We start from the raw sequence: 18,843 nt of genomic DNA, 5'->3' as shown, positions 1-18,843 counted from the left end.
GAAGTGAATGTTGGAGTTGGTATTCCATTAGTAGTTAAATTTTGGATGAATTCAGCTACTTGAACAACATTTTTGTAATATTGTAGAAGGAATGAATAAATTTGAATTTGAACATAGGGAAATAGAAAATATGTACTACTATTTAAACACAATGAGAGTTATGAAGTAACTTTTTATTTTTATTTTCAACACTTCATCGAAACACAACTGGTTTCAACTCTTCAAGGGCCATTTTCAAGTGTAAATCATGAAGATTTGAAACTAGTGGTGTTTTGGTAAAATAAGAATAATACTGGATAGCTTTCATTTTGTTTCAATAATTTTCGTAGCCCTAAAAAAGTGACCATTTAAAATACTATTAATACGCCAAGGTCGCCCACTATCATTAATTGACCGAGCGAAGTGAGGTCTGAGATTCAAGTCGACGGTTTGGCATTTCTCTTAATGTTTAAATGTTTATATGTTGCGCATTTACGGCGAAACGCGGTAATAGATTTTCATGAGATTTGACAGGTATGTTCCTTTTTTAATTGCGCGTCGACGTATATACAAGGTTTTTGGAAATTTTTGCATTTCAAGGATAATATAAAAGGGAAAAGGAGCCTCATTCATACGCCAATAATAGAGTAAAAGTCTAGTGCACTCACACAACTTTCCTTGCCGTTATGAAAATTGATCAACTGACGCTAGTGTTCCCGCGCATCTCAAGTCTACTTTTCTAAGATCTGAGCCAGCTGGTGACAGGACAATAGCGCTGCAGATACACGAAGTCTGCTATCTCTTTATAGTGAATGATTTAATAGAATCAACAGTTGCCAACAGTTTGCAATTGAATAATCTTATTTTCTCGAATTTCTAGCTTATTTTCAATTTTAGGTGAAAATGTTACTGGACATTAATTGTAGAGATTTCTATGCTTAATCTTTTCCACTTAAATTTTTTTTGTTTAAATTGTATCTGAAGCCTGATAATTGGGAATCTAAAATCAAACTTTGCATGGATGGTGCAGTGCTCCTGAAATTTTTACAAATATGAGACTAGTGGCAGTTGATAGAGCTTATCAATGACTTTTCTAGGTATGAATTTGATCAAAATCGTTGGAGCCGTTTTTGAGAAAATCGAGAAAAACCCTGTTTTTGACAACATTTTCGCTATTTTAGCCGCCATTTTGATCGAAAATGTTCGTGTCGGATCCTTTTAGTGCAAGGACCTTAATTTCAAAATTTCAAGTCATTCCGTTAATTGGGAGATGAAATATCGTGTACACAGACGCACATACACTCATACACACACACACACACACACACATACACACACAGACCAATCCCGAAAAACCACTTTTTTGGACTCAGGGGACCTTGAAACGTATAGAAATTTAGAAATTGGGGTACCTTAATTTTTTCGGAAAGCAATACTTTCCTTACCTATGGTAATAGGGCAAGGAAAGTAAAAATCAGACTATAGAATTATTCATCATAAATCAGCTGACAAGTGATTACACAGATGTGTGGAGAAGCCAGTCTATTGCTGTATTTCCATAAGGTCTATAGTTTCAATCAGGTACTTGTGGATGAGAATACTGCGTGAGGTCTACTGTTCACAGAACTACTAGTAAATGAATCTCATCAAATAAATAAATGCCGAGTGACCTGCCTGGCTCAAGTCTGGTGTCAGTGTTTTCAAGGTTGCACCTGATCAATTTCAGAGCCTCTGAACATGACATAACGACTGCTTCTAGGCATCTGGGACACACATAAAGAGTGTCAATCCGAAACACGGGAGTGGCCGAGAAAAATATGTGGCCTCGCCGAGAACCGAACCCCGTGAGTCTGGTTTACGAAACCACTCAACTATGACCACTACAATATATCTCGTTGATCTTTGATGAATAGCATACTCATAAATGGATGAATCAAATCGAAAATTGATTTATTCGATTCGACGTGTTCGATTAACAGATACGCCTGGAATGGGGTGGATGTTTTTTTTTGTGAACGATGCAACAAACGGTATTGTTCAATAGTTGGATGCTGACTTTCTACTCTGTTTTAATGCCAACTGAATTAGGTATGAAATACCTTCGGGTTTGGTAGGACCCTCAATTGTTTGAATTGTGAACAAAAATTTTGTATTGATTTGAACTCACACAGAAAATGGTCGGTATAAAGGGCGAGAAGAGTTTGTATCGATTTTCTGCATTAATAATAAAATCGATTAGGTAGTGGAGGGCAAGTTGTATATGCCTTGGTTGTATATAGCAATTGATTGTGAAAATAAGTACGGTACTACGGATGATAGGATGATGATCCATGTTTCCAGTCTTGTTTCAAAATATTTATATTTCAAGTCAGCTAGTGGTTAGTCTTGAAAACTAGTTAATAATCTAGGCACCCAATTAGAAGTAAATATTATTTGGCATATTTGTGCATTTTAAACTCGACAGTTCAATCTTCAATACACATAATTACGAGCATTATGATATTATTTATTCATTTATTTATCACATTGTGAACAAATACTTAACATGAGGAAAGGCACAACAGGCTCATGCCCAAAACCGTTCATTTCCAGTTTATACTATACTGTCCAAATCAAAATGTTGGTTACGCCACTTTCACTTTTCATAATACAATTTACATTCTTCAATACTCAGATAACGTTTTTAGTACGTTTACTTGTAGATACGGTTGCATTTATCATTATCTGCAAATAAACAGCGAAAGTTATGAAGTGAAAGACTTACGAAATCTCCATTTGCTTTGGGAACAAGCACGTTCATCTCTGATGACTTGGAGCTGATTATTTCAACATCGAGCGAGTCCTTGCTCAGGTAGATCTGGCATCCATCGGTTTTATCTATAGAAATGGTGGGCACTTTACCCAGCACCTGAACAAAAAACAAATGAGAAATATTTTTCTTCAATGTTGTTTTCTATCACGAACTGCTTATTATTAAATCACTTTTTGCCATTAAAAAGAACGACTAGCAGTCTGATTTTTTACAATAAATGAATTAATCACTCACTGTGACAACGAGATCTTTCGGCAGGTCCGCCATGTTACTTAGAAGATGAAGAGAAATATTAAAAAAACAAGAAATATACATGCGATATTCATTCTGATAGTTCAAATATAGCTACTGTATTTCAAATGGTTTGGAAATTACTCAAAATCAGTTAAATCAGTTATGTAGTAATCAGTACAATATCAACCTCTTATGATAAGTGATAACGTGAAAAAATAATAATATTGGGAGGATATTCTTAATATTTCAATATTGTGAGTTCAATGAATAATTGTTGGTTTAAAATCAGTCTTTTGTTGAACATTTTCAAATATAATTCAATGTTCTACAATTAAAAATTATGCCAATGCTTCAAATGAAAGAAACTTTCAAGGGTTTGGAAAAACTCTTACAAATAATATTATTATTCTTCAGACTGTCGACGGCGACAAAAAATTCTTGCCAGAAAATAGAACCTGTCCTATTTTCAGAGTAGAGCAATAGTAATGGCACATATGCTTCTTCATACAACCGTTCACACTGATCTAGTTTAGTCACCGGAGCCCATTCTTCACAATTTTAGGAGAGTCACTGGCCTTTGTTTGCCTGCCTAAATCAAAAAAACTTTAATCGTCAATTTCAAGATATATTTTTTTTGAAATATTATAATAATCCACTCGACTCACTGAGTCCATAGAAGTTTGAGTTTGTTTTGTTTCTACAACCAAAAATAATAATATTTTTTGTTAAAAAAGCTAAAAGTTGCTCTGTTCAAGAATCAATAATGTCGAAACCCAAAGCGATTTCTCCTATTCTACGATTTTTAGCAAACCATTCCGGTTCATTGCGGACGACTACTCTACCTAATCTTCACTACCTAACCTACCCTACCTGACATAACCTACCTCCAGCCTAATTAACCTGCCCTCCCTCGTACAGTCGTAAAAGGCAATTGTACGGGCGAAGCCCGCCTCCCAACCGGAACGCGAAGCGCGGAGGCTGTTACCCAACACTATACAGTCATAGAAGGCGATTGGGCGGGCGAAGCCCGCCACCCCCAGCCGGAGCGCGAAGCGCGGAGGCTGCTACCCAACACTATACTGTCATAAAAGGCCATTGGGCGGGTGAAGCCCGCCTCCCAGCCGGAGCACAAAACGCGGAGGCTGCTACCCAACACTATTCAGTTATAGAAGGTGATTGGGTGGGCGAAGCCCGCCTCCCAGCCGGAGCGCGAAGCGCGGAGGCTGCTAACCCACCCAACTGGGGGTGCAGGGGGGCGAAGCCCCCTGCCGAGCGCAAAGCGCGAGTAATATTATTATTTGTCAAAATTAATTGAAAGAAGAATGCTGATTTTTCAAGTAAAATTAATTTCTAAAATTCTATAGGTTTCATCCAAAAACTATTCCTTTCCCGAATTCAAATAAATAACAAGTTCAAAATACATCAACTAAGTTTTGAACACTTACCTGCATCTGTACTGATTGACAGTTGACAAATTCCACAGACGATACTAGCGAATCGAAGACAACAGCAGATTTTTTACAAGAATCAAGGAATACTGAGTTGATTTTGCCTTTCACTGTCAGAGTCGACTCAGAGCAGCCAAACATGTACACAACATTGTTCATTTCGGCTCCATCGATAACAAGATTCTGGTTTTTGTGTTGGTACTCCTGGGAACAAAATGTTTAAAATATTTCATCAGTTATAGATATATCATCAGATTGAAGTGATTTACAAAGAGTCAAAGTTCTAAATTATAATTTTCAATCGACTTTCCAAATATTTTATTTTGGGACTTGATAATTCTTCTTGTTTACAAAATAATAATTTATTTCTTCAGTTGAATATAGATAGCATTCAGTGATTATTAATATAAATAATTCAATGTTAATATTTTTTTTATATTTCTAACATTTCAATGACAGACTTGGAAGTTAAATATTAGTTAGGGAACTACATTTGCATAAATGAGAAAAATGAAAATACAACATTACTATACATACTAGATTCAAATGCACAGTACTCCATTTTCAGTTGCGATGCAACAAACCAGTTTTTTGTAGCCAGTGTCTAAAATAGCCAATTTTCTCAAACATGTCAAAAAATTAGCAAAAGACTTGGCTACTGCATAAGCCATGTTGAATTAAGTTTTTTATTCAAATCGTATAATTTATTTATTCCCTCATTCATTCGTAAATGTAATTAAGAAAATACTTTGGAGAGAAGCAATAGGTTTCACCGAAAACTATTTCTTTCATTAACTATCATGGGTAGTAATAAGTTCGAAATGAATTGAAGCCTCACTTTTTAAAATTCAACATAGATTTTATGATAAAAGAATCAAACTGAGTGATTAGAAGAGAAATAAAAATGAAATGTTTAGCTTGATAATCATTTGAAATTTCCACTTTTGAAATAAATCTTACTTATTTTTGGGACTTTTTGATCAAGAAAACTTATTATTGTAGGCAAATCTGATTACTTCAACAATTCTTATCCCCGGTTGTACATACAACTACTTGATTTAATCGCCGTGAATTATCAATTTCATTCTCCAAAAAAACATAATACACGAGTATGACATACAATATATTATATAATATATACAACATATTTTGGAATCCCCCTACCAGACTAATACAACTGTGTGTAGGGGGGATTTAAAAATAGTATGTCTATTTATTTATTTATACATTAATAGATACAATCATTCTCAACTATGAATGATTGGGAAAGGAACAACAGGCTTAAAGCCCAAAACTGATCAGTGGTTCTGATCGAAACGGATAATGCGATGACGATGCAATACATTTTTTAGACATACTAGGCCTTGATTGCTAATCTCAAACTTAATAATTGATTCATTGATTTATGCGTTGAATGAACACTTACAACAAGCCACTTCTTGCCATCGCGCGCGAAGACGGGGGGCTTGTTGGTGGCGGGTGCCTTGACAGGCACAGTAGTGGGGGCGCCAGTGCTGGCCGCAGCCGGCTTGAAGGGCGCTGGTCCCGTGCGCAGGTTCGGGTTCTTGTGAGTCTGCATTTCCGAAGTCACTTTCTTCAAACCTACAACAAACATAACGCCAGTCATACTATGCTACCCTTTTATTAGGTCAAAAACATCACAATATTGGAAAGAAAAGTCGCTAGCACAAATTATATTAACTTCATCTCTTCCTAAATTAGTTTCTTTAATTTTATTTTTTAATTAATAATTCAATCTAGTAGGAGTTCAACAAGAACTTGTGAATTTCTCTTGAGTAGCTGTTTATTATAATTTGTAGCTACAGTAGAGTAATCTATCAGATGCATTTTCTGTTTACTTTTCTACTGTATGTTCTAAAGGAGTTGTTTGCTTGAGTGCTTGCTATTTTTATCAACATTTTATGGTACCGTAGCTCTTGTAGAGTAAGCTATTAACTGTATTTTCTATAGTCAAGCAGATAATTATAGATGCGGTTACTCTATATTTTTCACTTGTTTTGTTCATTTTTACACATAAATAAAATCAAATTCATTATTATTATTATTATCAAGACTTTATATAAAATACTGATATTATTACAAGACCAGATTTAGGGTCAATGATTGCAGTCCAGTCACTATAGACATAAAAAAGGGGATGTGCTTGCAATTTATATTGTAGTTCTGATTTTTTAATATATTATTTGGGTACATAAGAGAAGTGCAGAACCAATTTCTTCATGCAAAATTTCCTTGTGCTAGATACAGGGTGGCCCAAAAACCTCGTATTTTCGGCTCATTTTCCATTTGCTCTCGCCTTTTTTTAGATTATAGAATTCTGAATAAAATTAGATCATTCAGAACTCTCTATCTCCAATGAGTACTGAGTTATGATTTTTCAAAAATGAGTAAAATTTGAAGGAAAAATCAATTCTGATGAATTTTAGTTTTTGATCAACAATATCTTCCGATTGTTACCATTTAGATGTATAATTCAAAATCCCTCTGGGCGTATTTTTGTGTTCTACAATCTGGGATCAGGTAGATCTTTATCTTATAAAGATTTCCAGGTACACCTGACAACAATGCTCCTTGTATTGTGAAAAACACCTAATTTTCAGCTTCAACCATCATCACCAACTACATTGTCCTCACATTGATATTTCGCACAATGTCATAAGTTCATGATATTATGTTCTATGAGAATCAACCGTCAGATGCACTTAATTTCAGTATTTCCTAGTGGAGAGGCGCGCTTAAGGACACCTCAAGGATCAAAATTTCAAACACTTATAACTTTTGATACACTGTTCAAATTCCATCGTACTACACTTCATTCTTCTCGTCTCGTCAAGGCGGTCCAAATTCATGCATCATGAGTCAAATTTGGTCGAAAAATGGAAAATTTATTGTTGAGTGTGCTTAAGCCCATATTCCAATATACAAAAATGGCTAATTTCTATATTCAAAGCTGCATGTCTTGTGAAATATTTCTGATAAAATTTCCAAATCAAGTGAGAATGTGAAAATTGCCCCCCTCTACCCACTCCAATAAATAATACTTTCGATTCCAATACAATTCGAAAGTTACAGAAGATTTTAAAAATAGCGATTTCAGTTTTTACATTTTTTTCCTGATTTTAGTGTTGATTAAGAGTTTCTAAAACGAGTCTGATTCATTATAGAAACTCACGATTGATTCCAAATTGTAGATAAATTCATGCTCAACGAGCTCAGTTGCCTAAAATCCATCTTGACCCACTTTTTCCTATCATAGAACTGCCAAACCCGTTAATATGAGAAAAATATCTACAATTTCCGAATATTTTCAACAATCGAATCTCACTTCACGAACTAATTTTTTCATGAATCGTTTACAGCAGATGAAAGAGAAACTCTTAAATGATCATTTTGATAGTTAAAAGATGAGTAAACACATATTTGGAGTTTTAATGAACCGAACGAGATCAGTTCTAATCCAGGATCAACACAATTCACAATATTGTAGGAGGTAAGACACACGCTCATTCAATTTGATTGATCACTAATGGTACTCAGGTATTGTTTCATTTACATAATCTAGATTGAACAATGAATCATTATTGATGAGATTCTGTTGAAGGAAAAAAGAATAAACCAGAATATTCTGAATTTTATAATTACTAGCGTTCTCTCTCTATACATGGACTTAATGATACCTAGTGATAATATAAAAATAATAATAATACAGCCTATCAATTAAATGCGATCGAAATTAATTTCATCAATATGTCAATGAGAAGAATAATTATTACTGATGATGATTATGAAAGGTAAGAAGGTAAAAATAATAAATGGTAATATAGAAAACTTTCCTAACAGAGAATGATGATTTACTTACTCTTGGTGATATTTTCTCCTTGGTTGATTTGAGCAAATAGGGCAGATCGGTCATTGGCTGCGTCTTCAATGGTGAGATCTGCCATTGGCGGCATAACGGGAGGGGGTGGGGGAGGGCATCCGGGGGGTGGGGGTGGAATTCCGCCCCCGGATTTTCCAGACCAAACAAGGCCAGTCGTGTGATGCTGCTTCACAAATTTCTGCAACTCGGTCAGCGTCTCTACCCATGCCTTCGCCCAGTCTGCATGCTTCGCATCCCTGTAAAATAACGTTCATAACATATTTACAAATTGTGCAGTAGAATATGTTGGATTCTCTATTTAATAGTTCAGAGGGCCTACACAGCTGTAAGAACTAGAAGGAGTCCAAGAAAGGAAATTGAAGGCCCTAAAAGACAAAAAAAAGGATAATACCTACTTGGTGAATCAATTTATGCTCCAATTTACATTATTTAATAAGTGTTTCTATTCCTCACAAATGACTAAAAGGTTTTCTCTTCCATTCTGATATAAATTCATCATATTAATTATTAATTTTATTTAGGATTATGAATATTTTTCATTTTTTTCAGGTTTATGCTTAATTTTATTTCAAATTGTACAATTTGTATGTTATGAGAGCAATAATGAGGTCTCCCGGGTGCTCTCACATATTGTACTTTTTTAATAAATGAATAGATGAATATAAATTTGTATGACTCAACATGAAGGTAATCATTATCATGATAAAAACCGCCACCATGACAAGTATTTCAAGACAACCAAGCCTATGAGAAATTATTATTATAATCGTATCTTGAATAAACGTCGGATAAGTTATGAACAGATTGAGTAAGCTATGTGTTTGAGAGAGAATAACAAGATTCAAGGAGAAAATATTGAAAAGTATTTACTTACTTTTGTTTCCAGTCTTTCAAAACTCGGTTCGTATAGAATTGGCCAGCATCGTTCATCTCTTTCACATAGGGAGAAGGTGCAGGGCTCTGTAAAATGAATTTAAATCTCAAGCATTTGCATCAACTAAAATGTCCGACAATTACGTTAATATAATTAACAAATAGACATACAGGAATAACATTTATTCAACAACACTTTTTTGAAGTTTGATAAAACTATAACAGAATAAATCATGTGCTACAATACAACCATGTCTACTAGTATCCAACATTTTCGGAATACACGTTGCAAAAATATATGTTAACCAATTGAATGACTGAATGTATGATGCATGTATGATATAAATATACATTATAAAATTTATGATTGTTGGAGCAGATACCTTGATGTATAAGTGATCTGATCTTATCTTGCCCAAGATTTAAAAGCAATTATCATGGCTATTATTGTCTAGTAACTTTCAAAAGCGATCGAAAGAAATTTCATCAATTTGATGTGAAGATTTTCGATTCACATTATTAAATTCGAGAAAGTCATTAAATTTGATTTGTAGGAGACAAATTTGCATTTTCAATTAAAATGCATGTACCAATCTCCTAGAGATGAGAGCTTCAGTTAGATGAAAAATGGAATTGTGCTTACCACTGTGACCCAACCAAGAGCAGGGATACTCTCACTAATAGCGCTAAGGTGGTTGAAGAAGGGAGATGCTCTATTCTTCTCCCTCAAGCCTTGAATCTCTTGAATTTTTTGTGATGTTGGCTGCAGCAGCTGAACTAACTCATTGTCGCTAGGAGACGACCGACTGGCAGCAAGTTGCAGGAACTGTACTTGAATCCTAAAAAGTAGAGTGATAATACATTTCCTATTCTGGAAGATGACAAAAAACATACATAGCGAAATGACAAAGAATCAAAATTAAATTGAATCACACTGAAATTTCATATCTTCTTATAACCATCATTGGAGCTCAATGAAATTACATATCAAAAGTAAAGGGCGAACCTCTAAATGAAGATGAAATTTATAGCAGCATGGACAAGAACGTCATAGCAATGAAACAGCTCAAAAAACATAATAAGAATGTAGATATTAATAGTCATACCATAGTATCACGTACAATACAGAAGGCCTATACTATTGAAGAATAGGAATTCCAAGTCGTGTCTACCATCGAATTTCAATTTCTGTGGTCTATAAAACGTGGAGTAAAGTGGATTAAAAACGACAAAACTGAAAAATTATAATGAATATTTCGGGGACATATCTGCAATTTGGATCCATTCTTTTTCAAATGATGTATTGAGTATGTAAGCTTGAATTGGTTTACAAGTAAATTTTCATAGTGGAACTTGAACACAATGAATAACAGTGGTTTCATCCTGATTCGATTGAAAAAGATTAATTATGCCAAGATTTTATCGTAAAGTAAACGGTATTTTTACATTAAAAATATAGTTATATCATAACTATTCAACAACTACACAACTATATTCTATATTGTCAGTATGATCACAGAAATATCTTTTACACTGTTTATAAATTAAACAATTATAGAAATTAACATGTACAAGATAGGAAATACATTGTGACGCTTATCACTTCTGAACTATTGAACTGATCAACTACAAATTTGCATACGATTCTGAATTTACCGAGGATGGTTATAGGCCTATTTTCATTCTTATTAATCAATTATTTATAATTTAATAATTAAGACAAATTTATTCAATTATTCGGAAAATATAAAAACTAACAAAGTCAAAGGAATCACTTACAGAAAAGTCTGTTAGCTTGGGCTTTTGTCATTGCGTAACTTTGAAACACAAATTGAATAAATTTGTTTGAATAATTAAATTAGAATTAGTTGATTAACAGCAATGAAAATGGGCCTATGATCATCCTTGGTAAATTAAAAACCTTTATGCGAAATTTCAAGTTCATCAGTTGTGATGATGCGTATTTCCCATCCCGTACGTGTATAAGCCTATTCTTTCCTTTATTATATTATTACTTACAATACCCCACAATTAATTACTTTAAAAATTAGAAAGGTATGGGATTAGAGTGCTTCCCCTTGTTTTGTTAAAAAATTATTCAAGTGATCGCTCTCAATTGATATGTAAACGGAGGGGGTGTTTCTGCTCTTCTATAATATTCGATGAAATTATACTACTAAACTTATGATCGAATCCTTGGTTGGGAGCTTATCGTGGATTCGTTCATTCAAATGCACAGATTTACATCATTATTTAATTGCCACCTATTTTAGCAACTAGCAACTACGAGCCAGGAACTTCATTGAAAAATACTTTCAACATTTTACGTCAGATTTATTGAATTCTAAATCGAACGGATTAATAAAAGACATGTAACATTCAAATTTTCAAACAAAGTTACTCATTAATTGGTTTATGACAGAAGACATATTCAATTTTTAATTTCTGCACTTTGGAACTTGCTAACTTGCTGCAATTTATTTCGGGCCTCGGTCATTCTATGTAACTAAATTTGAGCTAAATAAAAACAACAGTTTGGCACTCACCATTTCCACAATTCAAACTTCAACTCTTTAGAAACACACACATAAGATTTAATATAACTCACTAAACTTGAACTCACACGCACAAATAATTTCCAGATTCTACTCCTAATAACTATATAAAATTTGGCTACCTATTCAACTAGTTAAAAATTACTGATAACTGGAAACTTAACAATCTTTCCCTCTGAATGGGGAAATGGGCCCATTCAGAAGAGGACCGAAGCTCGCGCACCGTTACATGATTTTCAATTGTTGCGCGTCTCAATTCGAACTGTGGCCTTTTCACTGAGAATTATTCCCCCTCCACGAGCGTTGATCCTAACTTCCAGTGGAAAAGCCAAAGCTGCTAAAAGGTCAATGGTCATACAATTCCCAAATACAGTAGCATTTTCGGCAAGAAATTGAAACTGCACTTGAAAAATGCACGAAAATTGCTTTAATTTCGACAACTAAGCAACAAGTTAGCGTATTCAAACAAGACAGAGTCAATTCTCACATTAAAAGCGCAGGGCTCAACATATAGTGAAAATCAAAGTTTATTCCAGTTCAAAAACCTGAAAAGAATATAAGATATACAAAAACAACTACAATATACCCACTCAATTTCACACTATTACAGATATATAATAGCAACGATTATAAATCCAATATTTTAAAATTGAACTCTTTTGGATTACCACAGGGTACCGAGTTATCTCATTTTTTATTTTTACTTTACATAAATGACATATTTAAATTGAAAATAAGTGACTCAAATTGAATTTCTTTTGCGGATGACACAGCCTTAATAGTTAAAGATCGGTCATGGATATAGACTTTTTCAAAGGCAGAAAAAGTTATAACAGTAATTAAAAAATGGCTAGACCTTAAAATATTGAGCATTAATAATACAAAAACAAAATATTTAGCCATTTCTCCCAATATATTTGGACAGCCACCAAATACTATGCAATTGAGGATACATACTAATTGTGAAAATTGGAATGAGTGTACCTGCCCCCTACTAAACAAAGAGAATTCCATCAAATACTTGGGGATCATGATCGACTGTAACCTTAAATGGGAGCATCATATAGAATTCATTTGTAGAATGCTCAAGTAACTTATATATCAATTTTATTCTATAAAACCCGTAAAATACTGAATATTAATGAATTAAAGATTCTATACTTTTCATACGTTCTGCAGTATGGGTTGGTGATATGGGGTGAAACATAATTATGATGTTTACATGGGAAAAAAATGTATCATGCAAAAAATGATAATTAAAACAATCCTTAATAAACAGAGAATATATTACAGTAGAGAAACTTTCGACCAATTCAAGTTGATCTATTTCTCGTTGATTATTCGCCAACTATATAAACAGAAAATGTTACAGTACGTACATACGGGTAAATAAAAACGAGTTTACATTGAGAGATGATAATACTGCTTTGTATAACTTCAGATTGAGTTCACATAACACATTTAACATCAATCACACTAATATGAGAATAGTACGCAGACAATTGAGTTATCTTAGCACTGAACTAATAAATCTCATCTCCGGTAACAGAATTGATATTTTTTCCCTGTGAATTGACTGTATCGTTGAAAACTTTTTCTTTGACATCAGTAATATTGTAATTTATTTTTTCTACAACTGCGCGTAAAGAAAGAATTTACACACTCAATTCTCCTCATAAAACAGCTTATTTCTGAGGATAATCTACTTTTTCGCTCGCTAACCATCCGCGCAAGCGCAGTAGATTTACTTTCCGCTCCCAAATCATTCGCGCATGCGCAGAAGAGTTTCTTTACGCTCCCTAATCAGCTGATTGTAAGCAGCTCGCCAAAAAGTCAGATCTTAACCTAAAACGTCGGTAATTGTAACTCCGCCGATATAAGTAATTTAATAGGTTTGGGCAGTTGTAGAAAAAATTTTGTATGTAAAATACGCTTCGCGTCGCGTGATAACTGTTTTGCGCGAGCGATAAAGTTGCGCATTATGCTCTTAATACATAAAAAGCTATTTTCACTATCAACTCCTTTGGTTTCTTTTTTGTTTCATGTTAGCTTGATTTTGTTTTGAATTGATACTCTCACTCAGCGGACAGGATTTTTCCTTTGCTGGTTGATGCCAATAGTGTATTAAAATTGTTTTGTTTTAAATTTTCTTTAAATTTGATTTCCATTATCGAATTATTTCTAAGAAATTAATAGAATGATTTTATACTATATTTTATTACTTGAATGCATCTGCAACCAGTTTGGCATGGGTGGCAACATCCCCGCCAATCTCTCCGGACAACTTGAGGTAGGTGGCCAGAGGCCCCTGCAGTATGTCGCTGTATGCTTGCACGCTCATGGCCATCGGTGATTCAGATGATGGCTGGTTGGATGGCTTCTGATGTTTATGTTCTGGCGAAAAGGAAACCTCTGAAACACAAATATAATATAGAAATCACTCAAAAGTTAGATTAGATTCCAATTAGAACAATCCAAGTTGAGCAAATATTCAGCAGTTAGTCAGATTCAAGGAATGAATTTTGGAATCAGTAAATCAAACATTGAATAAAACAACTTAAAATTGTGACAGCCACATATTTAATGAGATATTTATTAAGTTATTTATCCATAGGATAGAGCATATGTGTATACTTGTATAGATGTAATTTGTAAAAAATTGTATACAATATTCAGAGACGAAAAAAATGCTATTGCCCAAAACTTCTATTTCTTAATTTTGCCTCAAATAGTTCAAATATTTTTTAGGTTATGCCCACATTCATTTTCACGCCAAATCATTCATTTTGAGAATGCGATTTGATTTGAGTTGTAAATTATGTGTGTTTTTTATGCCATCCTATTATGTGGACAAAATTTAGTGGACTATGAAAGAGGATAATTTATAGTGTATAAAGACAAAAAAATTGTACAACAAAAACTGTGTCTTGGGATATAATTTGTAAAAGTTTTAGCATTTTCTAAATGATTTTGATGCCATTCTGTTATGTATAGAAATTTTAGTGAACTACAAAAATCTACAATGAGTATAATTTGCTGTGTATAAAACAAAAAATTAACGTTGAAATTCCAAATAAGAATAAAACAACCATTTTGTGATTTGGATGGATTGATAAAGAAACTTTTTAATGATGAGATAATGAATTTAATAGTTTCAGTTGTAACGACACTATCAATCTCTGGGAAAATCGATTGTTAACAAAAGAAACAATATATAATAATAATGAAATATATTTCAATAATAATTTATAGTTGCATGATTGACAATTTCTTGCAAAAAAAGTAAAATGGATATTTATTTCTCACAGTAATATCAACATCTATTTTAAAGAAGCATCAACAAGTAAATAAGTACTGTATGGCTTCAAAACCAGTCATAAGGCTTGTTTCAAGGAGATGAAATGGACTTGCAGACTTGAGACTGAGAGCATTTCATTTTATTTTATTTTTTTACTCTAATAAGAAGTAAAAAGTTATGACTTCTCTTGCTCTCTTTTCAGAGAACCCTGATCTCAAATTTTCATCTCTTAAGCGACAAACCAATATTTCTTCGGCGCTTCGGCACAACTCCATAGTTTCGAAAATGAAAATTATAATATACGGTACAACTTCGACGAAACAAATAGCATTCCAGAACAGATCAAGAAGTCAGATTCTTAAGAGCTTGGCCAAAGGAAATGGATAGCTCAAGGTTTAAAGAGCAACATTTACAACACAAGTAGGCTGAGTAATTTTGAAAATGTAAAAATGTTATACTAAATTAGACTAATTATATCAACAATGAGCGATAGAACTACTCTTAATGTGTGAATAGCAACTCACGGCAGGCTGTATGATGCTTAGGTGTTTCCGATGTAGGAACTGCTTTTTCTAGTCGTGAGGTTATATTTTCAAGACGGGACAACACCGTACTCAATTCAACACTAGATGACGCACCGCATTCACAAGGAGCCCCTGTAATTAAAAAAATCATAACAGATTGACTGAATAATCTTAGAGAACAATTCGTGGACATGATAGATTGGATCAACAGACATACAGATAACAAAATTGTGTGTATTAAATTAGAATGAAATCAGAAATCTCGATAATTTCCAACAATTGTTTCGTTTCGTTTCATTAAAAGGAAAGCATTTTTGATTACAACACTAATGTAATTTCAAATGGCTTGACTCGTCGAAAATGAGTACAAACACAAATATTTTAGATTTAGAAAAAAATATTTTATAAATTTAAAGAAATATTTTTGGACAGAAAATTGTGATGCAAGTTTAAAATTTCAAGTAGGCTACTTACTACAAATGAATGAATAAATAGCTACAAGAATGTCTATTGATCTTATTTATATTAATTCTATGCGAATGAAAAGCTCTTTACTCTTGTAGCTTCATCAGAAAGATATGCACAACGAGCGGTCGGGCGGTCCGAGTTCCACTTTCTTGGAAACTGGATATAATGGAAACTGAGTTTTATTAGTCCCTATTGAATTTGTAATAAACAAAATCAAATCAAATTTATTTGAAATTTTCACACAATATACAAATTGAAGAGAGATTTAGTGAATTATTAAGAGATAAAATTAGCGATATGGAGTTTATCATATTATGAAAATTATACTGAAGCTACAGATAGCTTTGGCTATTTAGCTATGGCTATACACTTAACTTGGCGAGCTGAATAAGAAAGCTTGCAATACATTTTTTGTGGGAAACAAAATAATATAAATGTGTCCCAAATATTTGGGAGAGCCCAGGGCTTCCGGGGGCAGAATTTGGAAGGTCTGGAGGTTTTCTCGTAGCCTCCAGTGGAGTATGCAACAGATTTGGTGTTCAGTTTTCACAGCAAACTCATAGTTCCAAGCAGCATTTTCACACTCATCTCTGTTTGATAGTATTTTGTTTTTTCTCCAATATTTTATATTGAGAAATCCAACTGGAACGCTTGCATGTGAAGTTGTGAACATCCATTTTATTCATAGAAAGAACATGGATCGCCTGACTGCTCTCTGTAAGCATACATCCTAATAAGGGGTTTGGTTTTCTTTTCATTCATGAAATCCTGCGATGAGAGTACATATTATTTTTCAAGCATGTAGCTTGCATAAAATTTTGTACTTATATTGTCATATCTATGCGAATGACTAGTTCTTTACTCTTGTAGCTTCATCAGAAAGATATCAATCTTCATTTATAAAACTGTCTCAAATATCTGGAGTTGACAGGACAATTTATTCATATTAGAAATGAGATTTATACTGAACCAAGCCAGTTCAAGAAAACAATCAGAAGACTTAATGATCTTATACATGCTTAAGATGGATAAAAGTTTAATTTCAAAATACTTATAAATAATTCTCAAATAATAAGAGGACAAATTCAATTCGATCTTTACAGAGCTTAAACTTTCATACAGAAAGCAGCATTTATCAAAGCAAATTCCTTGATTCCAAAGGGACGTTTCCAGTCGGAGACTGACCTATTTGCTTACTTTGTAAGACAAACACTGCATGCATTTAAAGCGTCCGTCAAGAGAATGCAGTAGTGTGGAGTGTGGACAGTGCTATTGTTCTCTGGGATCATCACAGAGGACAGCTTCACTACTTCACCCGAACAAAGCAATCACATTGCTCGCTATTCACTTCTCTCCCATGCAAACGCTAACAAATCTGTGTGACATTGCTAAGCGAAATTTGGCATCAAACTGGAACGACATTGGCGAATGCAGTGCAAACGGTTCACACAACATCCGGATGATCATTGTACAATAATTGGGCCAAGAAGTTAATTCAGTACAAATCATTCGTAAATTTATAATACATGGAGTACTTGATCAAAGTGCAAGAGATTCTCCAAGAGGAAAATTTAATGTTAAAATTAATGAAATGAAGACTTCTGAACTATAAGACCCTTCAGTCGACTCATTATCACTCCCAAAATTATCGATAATTATAAATGAAATAAAACTGATAAAATCATCAAGAAACTGACATTTGGCATAAAACTTTCCTAATCCAATCCACACTTTTGAAAACTAAAGGAGTGATTAATGGTCCTTTCAACTCTCTCAAGTAGACCAGTTTCCTGACTATATGACATAATATATTTTTCTTCTTTAGATGAGTTCTTTCAAGTGACAAAATATTATTGTTGTACTAAAATGATTGAAGTATACTGGATAGGATATTGAGGGGTGAAAAGAGTAGAGAGTACTTCTAGAATTTTCTCGCTCAGTACTTTATGATTTATATATGTCTTATGCAGAATTAAATTAATTGGGCGTTGAAATTTGAAATTTTCCTAGAAATTGTGAAAGCAATAGGTATGAATCAGACATTTGGCTGAGAATCAAATTCTTGAAAGGCTTTACATATTTGAAATTATTACTAGCAGATACATTTCTTCTAAAAACGTGGAGAGGAATGTCGATGAAATTTTTATGATGAAGTGAGTGCCTTCTTTTCCTAACCAAAGAAGGTCACTTGTAAAGCAAAAATGTTTGTCGATATGAATACGTTGAAAGCTCAAAGGCAGCTACCCTCAATCATTTTTAGTATCTTGTTTCAGACTTAGCTACGGAACCGATATAAGAATAAGCTACGAAAAAGTGAGCAGGCTCAGAACATTCTATGAAAAATTCCTGAAAGTAGATTGAAAAATACTTTACTCATGATTAAATTTACTGATAACGGATACCAACAAAATCTCAAAATAATAGTATTCCAGGCTAGTGATAAGAGATAATTTCTTCGTGGAAATTTGTTAAATCATGATTTCATATTTTCATACATACCTAGTTGCTAAAAAAATAATTATTATTTTTTATTAAAAATATAAAGAAACATCACTACAACAATATGAGGGGGATAATGTCTCATCAGCATGTTGACAAAAAAGTGTTAATATCATCATCTACTTCAACTAAATTATTGCCAGATAGAATCCGACATGAGAATATTATATACGAACAGAATTCTAAGAGTAATTTATCCGATTATCAGAATCAATTAGTTATAAATGTTTGAGTTATTACTCAAGTGATCTC

At 33.4% G+C, this 18,843-nt stretch overlaps 1 protein-coding gene across 5 annotated transcripts in view; it reads right to left on the bottom strand.

Moving 5' to 3' along the window:
- LOC111056873 (adenylyl cyclase-associated protein 1) overlaps nt 1-18,843 on the bottom strand; it is a 63,357-nt gene that overhangs the window by 3,289 nt on the left and 41,225 nt on the right. For all 5 annotated transcript variants that reach the window (XM_022344283.2, XM_039438398.1, XM_039438406.1 and 2 more), the window contains 8 exons: nt 15,625-15,756; nt 14,025-14,214; nt 9,891-10,086; nt 9,249-9,334; nt 8,354-8,610; nt 5,900-6,075; nt 4,471-4,677; nt 2,744-2,887 (listed from right to left, as the gene is read on the bottom strand). In XM_022344283.2, coding sequence (XP_022199975.1) covers nt 2,744-2,887; nt 4,471-4,677; nt 5,900-6,075; nt 8,354-8,610; nt 9,249-9,334; nt 9,891-10,086; nt 14,025-14,149 — 1,191 coding nt within the window. In that variant the 5' untranslated portion in view covers nt 14,150-14,214; nt 15,625-15,756. The remainder of the gene's footprint in view (nt 1-2,743; nt 2,888-4,470; nt 4,678-5,899; nt 6,076-8,353; nt 8,611-9,248; nt 9,335-9,890; nt 10,087-14,024; nt 14,215-15,624; nt 15,757-18,843) is intronic.

The sequence above is a fragment of the Nilaparvata lugens genome, chromosome 1 (genome assembly GCF_014356525.2).
Source record: "Nilaparvata lugens isolate BPH chromosome 1, ASM1435652v1, whole genome shotgun sequence".
Classification (NCBI taxonomy): Eukaryota; Metazoa; Arthropoda; class Insecta; order Hemiptera; family Delphacidae; genus Nilaparvata; species Nilaparvata lugens.
This window is presented reverse-complemented; position numbering and strand designations above follow the sequence as displayed.